This window comes from Trichosurus vulpecula, chromosome 5 (genome assembly GCF_011100635.1).
Source record: "Trichosurus vulpecula isolate mTriVul1 chromosome 5, mTriVul1.pri, whole genome shotgun sequence".
NCBI lineage: Eukaryota > Metazoa > Chordata > Mammalia > Diprotodontia > Phalangeridae > Trichosurus > Trichosurus vulpecula.
This window is the reverse complement of record NC_050577.1, coordinates 93,490,130-93,511,146: the sequence shown is the minus strand read 5'-3', so window position 1 is coordinate 93,511,146 and position 21,017 is coordinate 93,490,130. Positions and strand designations below refer to the sequence as shown.

Sequence of the window (21,017 nt, the reverse complement as noted above, 5' to 3'; positions counted from 1 at the left end):
ATTTTGCAAATAAATGAAAGAAAAACTATCCCTGATATCTTTATAAATGGCCACAAAGTATATACTCTGTAGGTAAAAACAAATTACATTTATCATTTTATAATAAAAAATTTGATCAGTTTTAGAAATATGATTCTTCAATGGAGATTTTTTTGAGATGTACACTAAAACAGCTGCTTCAAAGGGAAAATCATTTTATTTCTAGATTTACTAGACAAGAAGCTGGATGCAAAGTTACTGTAGTCTAAAGTTTCCTAAAATTTTTAAACAGAGTTTTCTAAAAATGCTCCTAAGGGAACTGAAAGAATAGAATCCATTTGCCAACTGATAAATGGTAGAAAAAAATATACACAAGTAGTCCCTCAAGGGAAGAAATTCAATCTATCTATAGCCATTCAATCTATCTATAGCCATATGAAAAAATGCTCCAAATCACTAATAGCTAGGGAAATACAAATGAAAGTAACTCTGAGGTTCCGTCCCACATCCACCAAACTGGCAGCATTGACAAAAATGGAAAATGATAAATGATGAGGGGCTTTGGGAAAACAGGCATTGTTGGTGCAGCTGCGAACTGGTTCTGCCATCTTGGAACTATTCCCCCAAAGTTACTAAATTATACATACTCTTTAACCCAGCAATACCACTACTAGGCCTATATAGCCCAAGAGAGAAAGGAAGGAACAGGTACAAAAATATTTTATAACGGCTCTTTTTTTGTAATCACAAAGCACTGAAAACTAAGGGACTGCCTATCAACTGGGGAATCCTATGGTATCAGAAATAAGAAAGAGATGGTTTTAGAGAAGCCTGGGAAGATGTATAAACTGATGCAGAGTGAAGTGAGCAGAACCAGGAGAATTTACACTATAACATCAACAGTGCAAAAGCAAACAATTTGCAAGACTTATCAACTTTGATCAATGCAATGATCACCATGATTCCAGAGGACTGATGGAGAATTCTACCCAACTCCTGACAGAAAGGGTACAGACTAATATGTAGAAGACACACGTACTTTTGGACATGGCCAGTATGAGAATCTGTTTTGCTTGAGGGATTTTTTTGGTTTTTTTTGGGGGGGGGATGGGAGAGGATTATGTGGTTGGGGAAAAAACTCCCAAATTACTTTTATGATATAGAAACAAAACCCAGTCATCATAATTACTAATCTACCAACTACCTACATTAAAAATAAATAAAACTTAAGCACTAAATTTTAGGCAGATATTATGTACACAAGTGGTGATCTGGCTCCTGGATCCACATATACTGGCAGAAAGTCCACCATATATCTATTAGGAAACCAGAAGCTATTAAATAATTGGGAACTTTTTGTAATTTGACAGAAGTCAAAAAAGTGTTTTCAATTCCCTGACAATATAGATATTTAGAAAATGAAATCAAAACATAAATTAGATTCATCAGTATTTGGAAGATCACCTGAACTCTCCAATTAGCACCACTTAAATAAATAATAAAAGCAAAACATTTCCTGGCTTTCTGTTTCTTCTCTTTTTAGTCTTTTTTCCATCCTAAATTCCTTACCTACAAAACTCTGTTTCTTACTCTCCCACAGTGGCGCTGCTCGAACACCATTCGCTACCAAGGCAAAAAAGGCCTTTTTAACCTGAAGAAAAATAAAGACACAGCACATATAGTTTAAAGCTTCACACATTAGGAGGAAAAATATAACTCTATCTAAATACATTCTATGTAATCTACCTTCACAACTTTAAATTGGACACATGTGGTATACCTAAAATTGTCTACCTGACATACTTAGCATGTATGATTTTAAAGTAATTTTTTTTAAAAAATACATAATATTATTTGCAAAATCTTCTAAAAATAAATAGCTTGAATAACGGTTTTTCTTATTTTTTCTATGTTAAGGTACTACATGGATACATATTCTTAATACTAAAAATAAACAAATAATTAAATTTTAGACATTAAAATTTCTTAATTTTACATATAAATATGTACCTACTAATTTATTTATTATAAATAACAAACATATTATGTCAAGGTTTTTTTTAAATTTTTAAAGGTTTAATTTTATTTACAAATCTGTGGATGGTCAGGATGTCAGATGAACTCATGAGAAAACGAGTCACTAGAAATAAAGAAATTGTCCACGTAAGAAAAGCTTGCAGCTGGGGACAAAGCCACGGCTACTCTCTATTCCCTAAGTTACTGGCAGGACTATGCCTTCTTTGGACTATGCTGGAAATGAGGAGGGTGGGATTTCACTCATTTAAGGAATGGTGGCAGAGAATATGTGTAATTTTCTTTTCTTCATTTGTTCTAATTACATGTTTTTGCTGACCCTGTCCTTTTGCTTGCTTAGATTTTAGTAATGTAGACCTAAGGTAACTTTAGACATCTCCATTTTCAACAGAGGTGAGGAATGAAACCATATGTGGCACACTCATCAGAAAACAGTCACACAAAGATGACTCCAGCCCATGAGCTAACTGGCCCATAGGAAATTTAGTCCCTAACGGAGCAGGTTTGTGCTTGTTACACTAAGAAATGTAAGCTTTTCCCGCACTAGGAAGCATGTTGTCTCTGAAAGCTGAATGGAGAAGATATAGTATCAATAGTGCTGGCTTTACATTCATAAGACATTTAAGCTCTGTAGAGATTTTTATATACATTATATTATTATCTCACAATAACTCTGTGAAGTGTTGGTGGAATTGTAAATTGGTCCAGTTGTTCTGGAAAACAATTTGAGATTATCTAAGAAAAGTCACCAAAATGTTCATACCCTTTGAACCACTAACCTCAGCACCCAAGAAGGTCAAAGATAGAAAGAATGGGTGTGTGTGTATATGTGCATGTGCATACACACATATGTGTATATATGTAGGTATATGCACACATACATACACACCATATATATTTATATACACAGTCACAGCAGCACTTTTTTGTGGCAGCAAAAATTGAAAATAAAGTGGTGAATGGTTTGAACAAACTGTGGGGTAAGGCTGTATGACTGCCCCAGGTAAGAAATGACATCTATGAGGAATGCAGAGAAACACGGGACACCTTGAATGAACTGACACAGAGTTAAGTATGCGGAACCAGGAGAATGACCTAAACAATGGCCACGAGAATATTAACAAAATAACACAAAAAAGCAGCCAAATTCAAATCAACTGTGATGATCCACCTCTGATCGGAGAAGAAAGGATAACACGCATTTCCCTCCTTTTGGTGGAGGAGCGGAGTTTATGGGAATGAAATATCATAGATGCCGTCAGATTCTGCTACCTACTTTTCTTTGTTACAAGCGAGCATTTAATGGTTATGGGTTTATTAGTGAATGTCCATTGTGTAAAAGCGAGTCACCGATGATTAGAAACAACTCAGTGACGGAATGCTATAGTTGTTACCATTCCCATTTTATAGATGAGGAAACTGATGCTCAGAGAGGTCAAGGAGAAGGAAAGTTTAGCTAGCAACTGGAAAAAAAAAGCAGCCACGTCATCCTAGTGACACAACAGCAGAAAGAAAAGTCCACTGACATCCCGAGGCTGATAAGCTGCTATACTGAATGGTCCCACGTGTTACTTGTGTACGTGCTCAGAACTGTCAATCCCTAACCTGGAAGCCATTGCAAATGAAGGCAGTGAGGCTGGGTTTGGGTAAGAACGGTAAGAGGGGATGAAAAGGGAAGTCAGGTACAAATATATGCAGACACAAATGGAACGTTTAATTCAATAACGCATGATTTGCGAAGTCATAAATGTGCCTTTTCTGTTGTAAAATAATCACTACCACAAGTGCTAATCCATAAGGAAAGCAAATCCGAGTGATTTTGTGTATAGCATGTACACTGTTCTACTCAAAATGACCTGAAGAACTGAACATTTTACACTCTCTCACACAAGACAAGTACTTATAATAATTAAATCTTGATGTTGAGGAAGAAAGTCATGCTCCTTAGAGCTTGGTTCTTTTCAGGAATGGGCAACTGATCATGAGATAAGATCATGGTTTCTGAAAGAAGAGTCTGAGTTAAGACTTTAGGAAACCTCCCTCAGTGGATTTTGTCCAGGGGCTTCTTGGAAGAAAATGAGAGCTACAGAGATAGGTTTTATCTAGAAGGGCTTTTAGCCAGCTTCAGGAAAACCAGGAAAGTAGAGTATAAGCTTTCTTAAGAATGGAGATGAAGTTGGTGGGGAGATCTTATGCTTTTTGAATATTTATACCTGGAATAAAATGATCTTATATGGTTATGGCACAGAGAAATTTTGTATTTCTGTCTAGAAAATAATCTTTTTAAACTACTCCAAGCCAAGAATTAATATTAATTTTAAAGAAACATTATTATTTTTATTTTTATGGCAGAGGTATTTTATCTGAAACAAGACAGACTAATTCTGCTTCCCCCAGATTAACATTTCCATCTAATTAATGGATTCCTCAAAAGCTGTTCAGGAAAGCAATCTAAAATGTTACTAAACCATTTTTCAAGGTTGCTGTAACAAAAATAAAAAGAATGTTATTGGACGCAGTGATCCACTTTCCTCTGGATGTATCACAATTATGCGAATATGCTATATATAAATCTCTAGAAATGGATAACATCTGCTTAATTGTGACATGAAATATACTGTTGAAACTAAGTAAACATAAATGGGTCAGTGGTAATATATATGCATACATATATATTCATGAGAGATAAAATCAATAAAGCTAGAGTTCAGAATAAAAAAAAGACAGTATAGAGACTTTATTGTCAGTGTGTTTTATGGTGATGTCGCTGCTGAAAAAAAGTAGTAAACGTGGATGAAAAATAAAGGCCACTGAGGTCGATCCTTATGAAACCAGACCTGTTCCTTTTTTAAATTGTGTAATGCAGTGGTTCTCAGAGTGTGCCATAGCACTATGAGTTTCATGAGGTGAGATTTTTCACATTCCCCAGCCCCTGCCCCCAGCATTTGCTGCCTGCTCTCCCTGGCTTGGTTTCAGGAAGATCACAATAGCAGCTCTATTCACAAAGGCGAAAAGCCACCTTTTTCTGCAGTGAGTGCAGGGGAAGAAGAGAAAGAAGAGGGTGAAGGGGCAGGGGAAAGAAAAGAGAAGCAGAGGAATCTTAAGCCTGTGGTAATGAGACTAGGAGGCTGACTAACCAGAAACGTTTCTTTGTTGACGACTTAAACAAATGTTCAGTATGGATAGACTACCAGGGCTGAAGTCAGGAAGACCCAAGTTCAGATCTGACCTCAGACACTTTCTCTAGCTGTGTGATCTATGGCAAGGCACTTAACCCTGTTTGCCTCAGTTTCCTCATCTGTAAAATGAGCTGGAGAAGGAAATAGCAAATCACTTCAATATCTTTACCAAGAAAACCCCAAATGGAGTCATGGAGAGTCAGACACAACTGAAACAACTTCACAAAACAAAATTCTAGTGCATCTTCCACTAATCATCTAACTGCTTCATTTCTCTGTCTGAAATAATATAAAAACAAATCCACTTCACTTCAAAACACAGAAGCTTTATGTATATGAAAGCATGGAATATCTGAATGGTCGTGGATAGCACTGGATTCTCTCCATTTTAAATGTTTCATAGAAGTTATTATGGGTGTTCTGAAACACCTGCCCCTCTGGTTGAGCAGTGATCCTTCTTAAACCCTAAAGAGATTGTGAGATCACAGCTTTAAGTATGTTGGCAGCTCCACTCAGACACTTTAGATTCTTGTGGTCATTTCAAAAAATGTGTACATACACAACGCTGACAGAAAATGATATGTCTGAGAACTTATTTTTTTATTTAGGTTAAATCAAATTAAGGTTAAACTTTTAGGAATATCTCACTCACTTCCGAAAATATAGAGTGACATGGAACAATACATCCTATTTTATGTGGCAAACCACACAAAGAAGATTTTCACAAAAAGCTCAAAGTATCCTCTTTGGTTCTGAAACTTGTCTTGGGAGATGATTTCCTAATTTAAGAAAAAAGGACATAAGTTTTATATTCCTGAGAAAGCCTTTTATGACTTTTTAAAAAAAAAACTGCACTTAAAAGATAATGAACCAAAATTAAGTTCATTTCAAAACTTAAGAAGTACATGCTACATGTTAGTACTGTAATAGGCCAAAAATTAAGCTCGCCCTCCTCCCCCCAAAATTCCATGTTGAGTTTACATCTATATTTTCTGGAAGGAGACTTAAAAACCTAGATATACTTAATATCTATTTACTTATATTTTAAGAAGTAGCACTTTTTACTTGTTTTGAAATTATTTTTCCTAAAATTCAAGTGAGGTAGGCCAGAAGGGTCATCGCTACTTTAAAAAGTACAGCAACTCTGAGATTGAGCAATTTTCTTAAGGCATTAGTCACTGTTAGAACTGGAAACAAACTAAGGATTTCTGAATTTCTATATTGACCAAGCCTGGCCCCAAAGCTGCAAAACTGGGGAACCATGGGTGAGGAATACTGCAGATAATGCCTGGCTTCTTTAGATATATTATTTAGTTTTATATAATATTTTCTTTTTTCTTCATCTTTTAAAAATATATTAAATAAAGGATGGCTCTTTGTGAGGCAATAAGGAGAGAGAGAGTGGGAAATATAAGTGATGTAAAAACAAAAGGTATCAGTAAAAATTTATTTAAAAAATAATTTCCAGATCTCATTCCTGCCAATTGGTTTCATGCTGGCTTCACAATATTATTTCTAGTTAAGCTTTTTCAATTTAATATTTATTAATTTCAATAACCTCAAAAATTTCCATATTTGTTCTGGTCTTTACTAAATGATATTCTATTCTAGTTTATTTATTTCACCTTACTAAAGGGCAGAAGTTTAAATTAAGTGAGAAGCTGAATACAAATCTGGCCTAAACCACCTTTACAGTAGTAGCCAGGGCACTGCATGATGCCACTCTCAGTTGCCCTTTCCTTGGACAAAAAAAAGTTAAACTTTTCCTAGAAAGGATTTTTATTGATAATAAAACCTTGCATTTCTTGCCAAAAATTACATGATTGTTTTATAACATATGTCTGTAGATTATACTGATAACATTATGGAGAAGTTATTTCTGTGATTAAAAAAAATAAGTAGAAAAGCAACTGATAGCTTATATAATAAGAGCATAGAGAGTACAGGGGAAACAAAATTAGTGCATGCTAAGATTACAGTTTTATAAATTGATATACCCGTACACACATAAAACCTGCTTTAGGGGAGAATTACAAACCACTCAGAAAATTTACAACAGCAAAAGGGTTGGTGCTGTTACCAATTAACCAAGAAACAGAGAAAAAGACTGGTCTGGCCTAGTTCTAATTGGCACTTAGAGAGCTGGGAAAATTCCTGGTTAGTGACTGGGTGCCTATAAGAGTTCCTTTCTTCTCAACTGACAGGCAATCTGCCCAAACCACTGCCAATTTAAATTAAAAATTCAAAAAGACTTATAAAGCATCCAGATGTTAATATGTTGATTAGATGAGTAAAAACAGACAACAAAGTTTTAATCTAGAAACACTCTTTAATTGGATGAAAACCTAATCAGGACCTAGCTGCTATAGAAGAGGTTGTGGCAATGTATGCGAAGTGGGACATCTGTGTTTCAGGAAACTAGAATCTGATAACTCACGACTTTTAGTACATTTTTATTTTAAAATGAAGTAATTAAATCAATTGTGACATATTTAAGTTGACATTGATGAAAAAGCTTAAGCATTTAGCATATGCCAGGGAGCAGTTTTAGCATTTTTATTCCTTTTATTTTTATTCCATTTTATTCCTATAGTTTTCACTACAATGATTCTGGGTTGTGGTTTGTTCAGAGTACTCCTATACCAATAAAAATATTGTCATGTTGAAGAATTGCTCATTATTCCTTACCTATTTTTCTGATAGCTAAGACAATATACTTTATAGTAACAAGAACAGAATCTTGTTAATGTTGGGCAACTGCAGGAGTGCCAACGTACTCTCAAGTATTCTTGGTAGGCAAGTGAATATGGTCTCCACCCTGGAACATGGGGCAGACCCTGTGCTTCACTGAGTTTGAGTTTGATCTCAGTCAGTCTGCTTTCTAGGACTCACAGATACAAAGTCTTTCTGTCTCTCTTGAAGCGAACAAATGAGAAAGACCAGACACATCCCATGCTCCTGGGAGTCTGTGGTGCCTGAACATTTGGCAAAAGGTCTCTTACTATCTCCCTACTTTGCCCCAAACTAAGACACGAGGATTTATGGGGTTACTTAAAGTGTACTTCGTGGTGATTATTCAGAGATTTAAATTTCACAGATGGAATCAGTAGCCTGGCAAGGTAACTGCTGCTTAAATTGCAGAATTGTGCCAACTGCTTCAATGCTGTAATTTTAGGATTTTCATATGTTTTACAAAGAGCTTTCACATACATGTTGTGACCTTCACAACAATCCTATGATGCAAGTAGGACAAGTGTTATCATCCACATTTTAAGTATGAAGAGACTTCGGTCCAAAGAGATTAAACTTGACCAAGGTCCCGCTGGAATCGATCAGTCACCAGCATTTATCAGATATTTACCACAGGCTAGGCACTATGCTAAGTCCTAAAGATACAAAAAAGGAAAAATAGTCCCTACCCTCAAGAATCTTATATTTTAACCAAGGAGACAAGTGTAAAAATAGATAGTATATATACCAGATACATACAGAGTGGAAAAACTAACTTTCGAGCAGGGGGGATGGGGAACCAGGAAAGGTCTGCTGCAGAGGGTGGCATTTCTGCAGTCTTGAAGGAAGATAGGAATTCTAAGAGGTTAAATAAAGATGGAGAGTCATACTGGAAAACATCTAGCATGCTAGCATGACTAGACTGTAGAGTACATGGACAGGAGTAATGTGTAGGGAGCCAGGAAAGAGAGCTTCAGATGCCCCAAAGAATTTAAATTTGATCCCAGAGGTCATAGGGAGTGACACTGTAGTTTATCAAGTAAAGAAGTGAGATGGACAAACCTACATTTTGTGACAATCACTTTGGCAGGTGCATAAAGGATGGATTGGAATGGGGAGACACTTGGCGAGTTCAGGAGAGTTCAGGAGAGAGGTGATGAAGATCTGAACTAGGGAAATGGCTGTATGAGTGGATAGAATATCGATGACGTTGTGGAGAAAGAAACAATAGCTTGGATACGTGTAGTGAGTGAGAACGAGGAACGAGGAGTTGAGGATAATGCCCAGGTAGTAAACCTGGGTTTCCAGAAGGATGGTGTACTTGACAGTAATAGAGAAATATGAAAAGGGGGAAGGGAAGATAATAAATTCTGTTTGGGACATTTTGAGTTTGAGGTGCTGATGAAACATCCAGTGTGAATGTGGACATGGACCATAGCTCAGGGAAAGAGACTAGGGCTGTATGTATAGATCTAAGAATCTTCTGCAGAGTAATGATAATTGAAGCCCTAGGCAATAATGAGATCATTAAGTGAGAAAGAAAACAGAGAAGAGACCAGGACAATGTGCTTAGGAACATACTTACAGGGAGTGGGCATAACATGGATGAAGAACCACCAAGGAGACTGAAGAGGACCAAGGGAGCATAGTGGCATTAACAAACCAAAGAAGAAAAATCATCAAGGAAAAGGTAATGGGCTACAGGGTCAAATTCTGCAGAGAAGTCAAGGATGAGGAATGAGAAAAGGCTACGAGATCTGCTAAGTGACAGATAATCAATAACCTCTGAGAAAGCAGTTTCAGTTGAAAAATGAAGCTGGAAGCCAGATATTAGAGGGCTTAGAAGAGGGAGAAGCACCAAACAGAGATAACTTTTTAAAGCGGCTTATCTGAGAAGGGGAGGAAGACATAGGACAATAACTAGTGGAGGTTTCTTAAGGCTGGGGGTGGGGCTAGTGCTTATTTATAGGCTGGTAGGGATAGAGAGAGAATGATGATTAAAGGGAGGGGAGAAGGAATGGGATCAAAGGTCCATGTAGAGGTTGGTCTTGACAAGAATAACCACTTCTTCATTAGAGACTAGAGTGAAGGAAGAAATAGTAGGGGATGATATCAGGGGAATGTGAAATGAGCAAAAGAGAAGATCAAACTCATGGCAAAAGTTCTCCATTTTTTTAGGGAAGGATGAGTGAAGTCCTTAGCTGAGACAGTGAGGAAAGAGGATAACTGTAGGAGGCTTGGGAAAAGAAGAGAAGGTTTAGAACAGCTGTGGCAGTGAGCAAGAAAAAGAACTGACTGGGAAGGAGTAGAAGGAATGTCTTACTGCCATGATTAAGTAATATGAATGTGTAGTGAACTCAATCAACATGGATTTGTGACTTCTTCCAGCTCCATTCACTCAGAACCACATAAGTAGGTGTGAAGGAGGCAGATAGTGAGAATAATCCAAGGTTGGAGTTTGGCAACCTTGATTAAGACTGATCCATTAACCAATATTCTGTAGCAAGAGTTGCTCACATAGCTTAGACTCTTCCTATTTGTACAGCTCATTTGTCTCCATGAGGCTATCACATAAAATACTTTTCTGAAACTAAGATATGTCGTTGCCTACAATAATCTCTCCTGATCCATGAGTCTTAGGAAAAGAGAAAGAAAACTAAGTTTGGTTTGAATTGGGAACCCTTGCTGGCTCCTACTTTATCTCCTATATCTTTTCTAAGTACTCAAACTATTTAATAACCTCTTCTAGAATGTTCCTCATGGTAAGATTGCTAAGTCCTAAGCCATCTCTCTTGAACTATTGAAACTCATTAGTAAGTCTTCCTAATCAAGTGACAAGTAATTTTCATTTTATCATTTAGCCACGCGTTGCTCTACTACCTTCGTTACACACCATGTATTCATTTTTCTTATATTTTACGTTCCCAGGGGGCAGAGAATGCATTTCCTTGCTCTTCCTCTAACACAACATTTCATTTTCTCTGGCTGGCTCCAATAAATATGCTCTCCCTCCTCATTTCTGGATCCTGGCTCTTTTCAAGTCCCATCATCTGCAAGGGACCTTTCCCTAGTCCTCCTTAATCTTAGTGCCTTCACTTTGAGATTGTCCTCTATTTATCCTGCATATATTTTGTCTGTATGTTGTTATATTTTGTCTGAACATGATGTTTTCACCATGAGACTGTGAACTCCTTGAAGGCAGGGACTGTTTTGCCTTTTATTTTCAGCACAAAGCACAGTCTCTGGCACATAGTAGGCATTTAATAAATGCTTGTTGACTATGTACCTTAGTTTATCATTTATAGCTGAACCACACTTTTTAGTGAGTCAATAATATGTGGTTTGTTTAGATATTCTCCCCCAATCTTATGTTTGGCCCTTATTTCTGTACCTAGAATCACCAAGTTAAAAACAATACTGCTTAAGATTCTCTGTTTGTCTCACGTGTCACTATTATTTCTTTCACGTTATTATTCCATAACAACATTGGCTACCTGGTAAAAAGCTTGGCTAGACTGTAATAAACTTCATTGAAGCATCCAAAGGACCATGTTCAAATTTTGTTATGAGAGTAATCAACATAAGTCATTTGATATATATAGGGAGAATGATTAAAAGTCGTGAACAGATACTTTATGCACATTTTAATGCAGTGATGGTGATCCATCATTTTATTACTCATAATTTCCAAAAAGAATTACAGGGTTTCCCCCTCCATCAATATTATTCCTAGTTAATTTATTGTGGATGCTACTAAGTATCCAAGAAAGATTCACAGGATACTTATTTCATAAGAGAACCCAAATTACACAAAAGTTTATGAAAAAATGAGTATACTCACTTGTAATGTAGTGTCAAAGACAACAAGCTTTGAGCTGGTTGGAACAATGTCGTAACACTTGTGGGACTTCATGAATCGCATGTAAATATCACTTTCAGATTCTTCTATTGCTGTAGGAAAAATGGAATATCAAAGGTTTTGCTTTAAACTCACACTTGAAATCAGATTTTATATGTACATGTATATGTATTTTAACATATGCACACAGTATGCTAAAGGGTACTCAGTATAATACTTCTTGAAGCAGTCTATGCTCTTGTGGTTTCTGAAGGCCATTTGTAGCCCAGGAAAGTAATCATTTAATTCTAACTCTCCCTTACTTTGGGCAGCTGGGTTGCACAGTAGATAGAGTGGGGGGCCTGGAGTCAGGAAGATGTGAGTTCAAATGTGGCCTCAAGCATGTACTAGCTAGCTGTGTGACCCTAGGCAAGTCACTTAACTCTCTTTACTTTTGTTTCCTCATTTGTAAAATGAGCAGGAGGAGGAAATGGCCAACCACTCCAGTGTCTTTACCAAGAAAACCCCAAAGGGGGTCACAAAGAGTCAGATGTGAATGAAATGACTGAACAAGAAGCTCCTTACTTTTCCTTGGTTCTTTGAATCTTACTTTTCTACTAAGAACTTCTGTACCTAAGACAGCTAAATTCATTCAAATACAAGTGTAAAAAAGAACACTTAATGTTATTTTTAAAATAACCTAAGAATTGACTCAATCTATGGAGTCTAGCACAAAATATTTTCTGCAAATTTAGCATAGCAAACTTGTGGCCATACTATTTCAGTTTTGTTTTTGTAAAAACCTAATGAAACTATCTGAAATTGGGAGGAAATGGTTAGTTCTAACTTCATAGTAATAGCATAGATTAGAAGCATAATAAAATGGTCCAAGAGAGGGATTTTAAAAATGCATAGTGCCTGGCAGGTAGTAGTCACTAATAATAATTTTATTGACTGACAAAAATTTTATATAGATAGTACTAAAATGTTCATACATAGTACATTCTTATACACTATACAAAAGCCTGTTACAGTACAGTCCTATAGATTTGTGACCCACATATCTCAATCAAGATAAAAAAGACCAACAAGCACTATACTTATATGGGTTATCAGCTATTTCTGGCTGCTGCTTCTGTGAAGAGAAGCCACACTGCCTTACTAGTAGGCAGAGATTGCAATATCACTGGCTTCTGACACAGTCTCCTTCAGAAGGCCACTGCTTTGGCGTGAAAGACTTTCTGCATGGTAATTTCAACTGCATACTCAAAGGTGAGGAAGTCATACCACATATGTACTCCTTAGGTGCTCTTTAAAAAAAAGAGATAGCTGTAATCTGAGAGATGTCAGAGGGTGGAGATACCTAGGAAGGGACTATTTATCATGAAGATAGAGAGGCTAACTAATAGATCTGCTAAGGTAAGCAGATCTTTACCAGCTGGGACTTTACATGCTACTCTCCTTCTTCCCACTAGGCTCAGAGGGAGAGGCAGCAACCCCACCCTCCTCCTATTTCCTCTAGGACCTTGCCTCATCAATCAAGGCTTCTCTATTTCCTGAAACTTCACTCTCATCCTCTCTACCATCTCCTTCCCATCAACGAGCAAAGATTCTCACAGAGTGGCGTCTAGCCTACAAAAATCTTTTCTGGGACTCCAGCACTCCTTCAGAGTATCTTCCTATGTATCTCCCCTCCTTTCTACTGACAAACTTCTGGAAAAAAAAAGTTTAAAATCACTGCCTGCACATCAATTCCCAATCACTCCTCAACCTGATACAATCTAGCTTTTGTCCTTAACCCTCTTATCACTAAATTTAATGACTTTGGGGGGAAAAACTGTTGTAAGGATTTTTACTTTTGGAATTTGAGAGTAGCATTTTGACGGCTTTATATGACACTTAACCATTAGATTTATAATTATAATCCAAATATGGATTTTTTTTTCATTCCTGACTCTTAAAATCACATTTTCTATCTCTGAAATGTCCCCACATCTACAATGAAAGTCCAGTTTCCCAGTGATCACATGACATATAGTTTGAAGAGGAAGGATTAAGGATGTCTTGTGTGAAATTGCCCTAGGCTGGGTAATTCTGTTTTCCACTCCTCCTTCCAAACCTACTGCCAAATTTGGTGTGCTGCACTGGGTTTGGAATGTGGGGACTTGGGCTAGATCCTGCCTCAGCTCTTACCTCACTACCTGTGTGACATCAGAAGTCACATGATTTCTTTGAGCCTCAGTGGGCTTCTTTGTAAGATGAGGAGGATAAAACCAAATGGACTTCAAGGTGACATCTAATTCCCCAACTCCTGTGATCTGAAATCCTATTAGGATCCCATCTTCCTTACCCTTCCTTACTCTGCGTGCACCTACTCTCAACCACCTCTTGGCTTCTCTGACATTACACTTTCTTGATTATCCTTTCATTTCCTTGATAAGTCCACTCATCAGCCTTTTCGCTCTCCTCTTCCTGACCCTTGAACACTGCAGTTTAATATGAGAAATATTTAACGCAATATCTCAAAACCTTGAGGTACCCCCAAGATTTTGTCCATTTTCCCCTTCTCTCTCTACTGTCTCTGTTGGTGAATGCATCTACTCCTGAAGTTTCAATTATTACCTCCATGCAGATAACTGACCTTCATTACCTTCCCAGACATATTCTTCACCCAAATTTCTCTACTTCTGTTGACGGCACACCATCTTCCCAATCACCCAGACTTTGTAAAGCTTGACATTAGTTTTCACTTTTTCTGTTCTCTCACCCTGCCACAACCAAAACCACTGCCAAGTTCTATCGGTTTACTTCTACAACTTGCAAGTCTGCTGCTTTTCCTTCTCCCATTCCAACTTCGTCACTTCAGACCTTCATTTCTTTTTGCCTAGACTATCATAACAGGGGATGGAGCCAAGATGGCAGGTGGAAAACAGGGACTCGCTTAAGCTCTCCTCCAAATCCCTCCAAACACCTGTAAAAAATGGCTCTGAACAAATTCTAGAGCTACAGAACCCATGAAATAACAGAGGGAAGCAGGTCTCCAGCCCATGATTGCCTGGATGGTAGCTGGGAAGGGTCTATCACACCATACAGGGAGCGGAGAGCAGGCCAGTGTGGGCGGTGCCAGGACCAACCAGACCAGGACCTGGGCAGAGCAGGGCTCAGGGCCCTGAATCACTAAGATGTGGCAGTTACCAGACTTCTCAACCCACAAACACCAAAGACAACTTAGTAGGTCTGTGGGGAAACTGCTGGATCTGGGTGAGAGAAGTGAGCAGTCTGGCCCCAGCCCTGGGGTGGCAGAGGTAGTGCAGCAGCAGCAGGCAGCTCCGGCAGCTGCTTCTGGAGTTCCAGCTGCAGCTGCTTCCAGCCCCAGGTCCACCTGGTGGGAGGAATCAAGCAGCGGATCAGAGCGGGAGTGCAGGGAGTGCTTTGCTGGCACAGAGGCAGGGTTCTCTTGCTTTGCCCTGCTTGGATCTGGGTCACAGTCCTGGTTGGTGGTTCTTGGGGGAGGAGGAGCGCTGCTGTGGCAGAGCTTGCTGTGTAGAAGTAGCTCTGAAAACAGCTGCGCACAACCCTTCTATGGTCAGATTTTGTTGTTTTTTGCTCACCTGTTTGGGGGGTCTTTTCCCTTTCTTTTAAATTTGTTCTCTGCTCCCAGGTAGAATGGACTCTGTTTCAGGCTTCTTGGGCCAGTGGATGCAGGCACTGACTGTTTACCTGATGAGGCCTACAGGGGAACCTTGCGTCTGGTGCTGTGTTGAGGGGGTGGGCTGGGGGGTACCTGGAGCTGCTGGAGGCTGTAGGGGTCTGGTAGCTTACCTGGTACTGAGCTGGGGTCCTAGTGGTGGTATCTGGTGTGTGCTGAGGCCTGGTGTGGTTTCCCTGTATTACCCTGGGGCTACCCTGAAGCCTGTGGAGATCTGGCCACTGAAGAGTATCATGTATTTTTTATAGCAAAGTATTTGAAACACAGATTCTTGACATTACTGCTCCCATATTCATAGTAAGTGAGTTTTCTATTCTCTCTTCTAAAACCTCATCCTCAAGCTTATTAATGAAATACATACATATTAATATTGAGAAAAACGTTCCTATTGAAGGCAGCGAAACAGTAAGGCAATAAACACAACATCAACAATAATCATGAATATGCCTATGCAGTTCTGTATCACAAGGTATGAGAGACCCTCCATAAAGAAGGTAAAAGAAGTATAACGTTTATTCAGACAGCATATCCCATAATCAAATGTTCAGCTCCCACAGCCAGGCAGCCCACTTTATCATAACGGCAAGGAGCTTAAAACACCATATCACAGCCTGAAAACTCGCCATCCCAAAACCTCTCTGACCCCCCTGCCGGGGTCTTCCCAAAACAAACTCACAGTACAGCTAGGTCAGCCTATTCAGTTCTAACAATCACGAAGGCGACCATTAGCAGCCATAACATTTCTCTCTCTCTCTCTCTCTCTCTCTCTCTCTCTCTCTCTCTCTCCCTCTCTCAGCATTTTCTGTGACGTAACTTCCTTTTCCTGTCAGGAAGCTCCTCCTGCTACATATGTTTTAGGCTTCCTGTGACGTAAACAGGTCACATGGACTATTAATGGGTGGGAAAGATATTCAAATCAAAATTGCTACTACAGGCAGTTAGTTAAGTGAGAGGCAGTATGGTAGTGTGGAAAGAGTAATGGGGATAGAAGTTAGAAGATTCAGTTCCAGTGCCATCCTTTCTTTTAACTAGATATGTGATTTTGTAGGAGGCACTTATCTGCTCTGGCCCTCAGTTTCCTTCTAGGGAAAATAAAGGGATTAGACCTGATAATTAAAAGGATTCTAGTTCTAAAGGATTTGCAATTACATGAAATTGGTAAAACATGCTTCTTCAGATTGAGCAAGTATAACAATTTATAAGTAAAACCAGAACATAAATAAATCTGTAGTGAAAGTTGAGCTCTCCAACTCATAGTAAAGCCTAGTGTCTACTTACATCCTATAACAGCTAATTAGATAAATTCTAAATTTCTACCCCAGTGTTGGCGGAGAATAGTTCATCTTTGACACCAGGAAATACCAGACAAGGAGAGTACAGTGAAGAATTAGCCATTCTTATTCAAATCAATGTAAATCAGCAAACAATTAAGTTTCTTCTATGTGTAAAGTACTGTGCTAGACACTAAGTACAGATATAACACATAGACCCTGTTCCCTGCTAACATAAGGTTTGTGAAGGAGCAATATAAAGTTAAAGCTGGAAAGGTAGATTGGAGCCAGATTAGAAAAGGCCTTCAAGACCACTTAGAGATGTGCAGATTAACCACTTGTGTGTACTACAAGCCACTTAAGCTCCCCAGATTCATTTCCTTATCTGTAAAACAAAGAGCTTGCAGTACATGGCCTTTAATATCCATTTAGTTCTAATCACAAAAAAGAGTTTATTACATGGACAGTGGGACTTTTCTGAAGTCCAAAGTCCAAACGGAGCGTGATCTAATCAGAGCAGTTTATTAGAAAAACAATGTGGGTACACTTTGAGCTCCTTGAGAACAGGAGCTGTCTTTTTATTTTTTTTTAATTTTTAATTGCCAGTGTTTAGCATAGTGCCCGGCACATAGTAGGTGCTTAATGTTTACTGATCAACAGTAAGAAGAATGGATTGAAGAAGGAATATACAAGAAGCAGTGAGACCCATTAAGAGGGCTATTATGATAGTCTGTTATTTAATATTTTTTAGTTTTCAACATTGATTTGCACAAACTCAGCAGAGGACAACAACGTCAAAACCCCAAAGGAAAATGGGAAGTGGTGACAAGCCCAGAAAGGACTTATGGAAGAGCTCAAAAAGGAGCTTAAAATCATGTAAGAGAGGCAGAAGAAAAACTGGGAAAAGAAATGAGAGTGATGTAAGAGAATTATCAAAAGTACATGATACTACTGGTCCTCTCAAAATAAGTAAATTAGTATTCAACTCTATTCAATAATCACCTATTAAGTGCCCACTATGTAACAGACACTTTACTAGGAAAAGATGATGGGAAGACAAATGTAAAACAGTTTCTGCCCTTGAAGAGCTTCCATTCTACTGAAGTGCTCCAACATATACCCAAATAAGTAACTACAAAATGTATAAGAAGTTACAGAGAAGTAATCTTGTATAGAAGAGCACTGACTACCACAAGAGGAGGAGGGATTAGCAAAGGCCTAGTGTAGGAGATGACACCTGAGCTAAACTTTGAACTGAGCTACAGATTCCAAGAAGAGGCAGCCTGTGCAAGGAGACTGAGGCAGGTGAAGGAATGCTGTGTATAAGGAACGGCAAGTAGGACAACAACATACACAATAACCACAACAAAATAAAAAGAAAGAACAAAATCGCCAAACTGAATGCTGTGTGATTATAACAAGACTGGTTCCACAAACTACATCTCCCTCCCCATTTCCAGAGACAGAGGTCAAGTTTAGTTATCCTATTTCTCTATCACCTCATGCATCCATTCCCTCTTCTCCACTCACAAGTCTTTCACCCTAGTCCTCATTACCTCTGATGCTAAACTATTAAAACAGCATCTAATTTATTTTCTTGCTTCTATCTTTCCCCTCTTCAGTTTGTCCCATATTGTAGTTTCTATCTCCAAAGTACCTCTCACATATATCCCCTTCTCTCCACCGCTCTGGCTCAGGTCCTCACTATCTTTCTTCTGGATGACTGCAATAACCTCCTAATTGGTCTCTCTGTCTTAAGCGTCTCCCTATTCCAATTCATCTTCCACGAAGCTGCCAAAGAGATTTCCCCAAGCACAGGGCCACTATGCTATGTCACCTCCTACTCGATAAATTGCAGTGGTTCCCTGTTACCTTTAGAATAAAATTTTATAAGCTCTTCTGTTTGGCATTTTAGTCAAGTCAGTTAATAAAGATTAAGAATCTTTTAGGTGCCAGACACTGTGCTAAGTGCTGGGGATACAAAGAAAGGCAAAAGACAGTTCCCTGCCCTCAAGGAGCTTATACTGTAATACATGAAGATGATACACAAAAGGAAGCTAAAAAGCTAAAAGGGAGGGTCCATCTCCCCTCATCCTTCCATGATGGAGAAGTCCAGAGGAGTGCATCAGATTAGGACATGAAGAGATAGCTGGTGTGCATGAGCTCTTTAAATGAGGTTCTGGAAAAGACCCTCCAGGTAGAGGGAGGGAGGGAGCTCCAGGGTAAGGAAAGGGCAACTTGGTTCTTTCCTGTCTTCCCAAACTTTTTATACACTACTCCTCTCCATGAACTTCAAGGTCCACGGTAACATTGGCCTATTTGATGGTCTCTACTACGGGAGTTCATCTCTTCTCAAGCCCGCAATGTTATCCTTCTACATTTGTCTTTTGGGATCCCTGGTTTTGTTCAAGAGCCAGCTCCAGGGCTACCTTCTCCTGGTTTCCCATCCCCACTGCTGCCAATGACTTTCCATTTAAGGTTATCTTGTGTCTGCTTTGTATGTGTTTTATAGATAACTCTTATCTGTAAACACCGTCTCCACCCTTAGAAGGAAAATAAGTTCCTTGAAGGCAAGGATTATTTAACTGTGGTCTTTGTATCACCAAGGCTTAGCATAATGCTAAGTACAAACAACTTAATTGTCAATTAATTGTCAAAGGAGGGTTTAATTGTTATACTCTCCAGGTTTAAGAGGAAGCAAGAAAGAATTGAACAAGTATGTTACAGTTTATTTCTGTTGTTTCACCATGGATCCATTTAAGTGAAGATTACTGTTGCTAAAGACAGAAGGTTGACTCCTATGCCTTTGCCCAGCACTTCCTGCCATTTACAGATACAGAATTTATTCCAGTCTCAGGCAGTAGAAGTTGTCTGCCAGCTACGCAACATGAGAAAACAGCCTCATCAGTCCTGTATCCAAGACCCCAGATAGTTAGAGGCCACTGCTGTTGAGAGAGGAGGCACAATAGAGCCAGCTCTGAAACCTGAGCTTGGCTTTGGCATCTCCTCCAGCTTCTTACTGGGGGAGAGAGAGAGAGAGAGAGAGAGAGAGAGAGAGAGAGAGAGAGAGAGACACACACACACACACACACACACACACACACACACACACACACACGGAGGGAGAGAGGGAGGGGGAGGGGAGGAGTGGGAGAGAGAGGAGCCAAGTGGTTACATTTTGGCTGGGACTAAGGACTTTTCTTTAAAACCCTCCTGACCTTGGCATCAATCCTCTCTTAACAACTGACATGGATAGTGGCTACCTTAACACATAAGAACTACAATTACTGGTCTCCTTTACCACCATTACTCTAAGTCCTGCTTTGATCAATCAACCAGTGTGTTAGCACTTTGTCCTAGTTTTAGGTTATCGGCATATCTTACAAATATCCCACATAGTGGGATAGGAAAAATGTTAAAGAGAAGAAGCTCAAATGCAGATATCTGGAGCATTCCACTAGAGATGTCTTAACAGTGAGCTACTACTGATGAGGGCACAGTCTCTGGGAACCCCTTGAACCCTTGAACTCTCCTTGAATCTTCCCACTCGACCTGGCCTTGGCCTGAGGCTATAACCATTAAGCCCAAGTGCCTACCTTGCCCAGTCCTCTATTGTCCAGCTGTTTCCCACCCTTAATCCTGTTTCCCATCCTTAATCCTGATCAAAATATCTATACCCTAGCTCTGCTACCCCAGCCCTTGATGGGTTGTCATTTCCATATGGCCTTCAGCTATTTCCCCCACCCTGGAGTCTGACCTCGTCCTTAAGTCCCTCCCTAGACCCCTCTTCTGTTCACCCCAGACCACCCCTCAATCCCTCCCACAACCTTTGTGTATATAATCTCTATCTTGCCTCCATGAGGGGGGGTCAGAACCAATCTAGCTCAGATGGGTCTGGCCCTTTTTCCTTACAGGCGTCGCAAGGGGTGGGATCTCTCGGGGCAGGCTTATTTGGCTAACTCTTAATAAACTTTATCCTTTCCCTTGGCTGAGAAGGCTTGAGTCGAATTCTTTCGGCAGGACCCGGCGTGTCGGTACTTTGGGGTGTCGAGCACCTCTCACCCCAAACCCTCATCATTTATGGTTCCCTGACCGGGAAGCACTGCTAATCTCAAGTTCTTCTCCAGCCAAGACTGAAGGTATGTGAGCCTCCCCCTCTCCCAATCTCCCTCCTCGCTCTCCAAACATTTTGGATGTGCTTCTCGGGCCTGACCTCAGCAGGTCCCAGTGGGTTGGACAGCTTGGTCCAGTGGTCTCAGTGAGTCGGACAGTCACAC

The 21,017-nt window shown here is 39.3% G+C and overlaps 1 protein-coding gene across 2 annotated transcripts in view; it reads right to left on the bottom strand.

The window, feature by feature from the left end:
* PRKAG2 (protein kinase AMP-activated non-catalytic subunit gamma 2) overlaps positions 1-21,017 on the bottom strand; it is a 459,590-nt gene that overhangs the window by 36,323 nt on the left and 402,250 nt on the right. For both annotated transcript variants that reach the window (XM_036758525.1, XM_036758526.1), the window contains 2 exons: positions 11,764-11,873; positions 1,549-1,630 (listed from right to left, as the gene is read on the bottom strand). In XM_036758525.1, the coding sequence (XP_036614420.1) occupies positions 1,549-1,630; positions 11,764-11,873 (192 nt within the window). The remainder of the gene's footprint in view (positions 1-1,548; positions 1,631-11,763; positions 11,874-21,017) is intronic.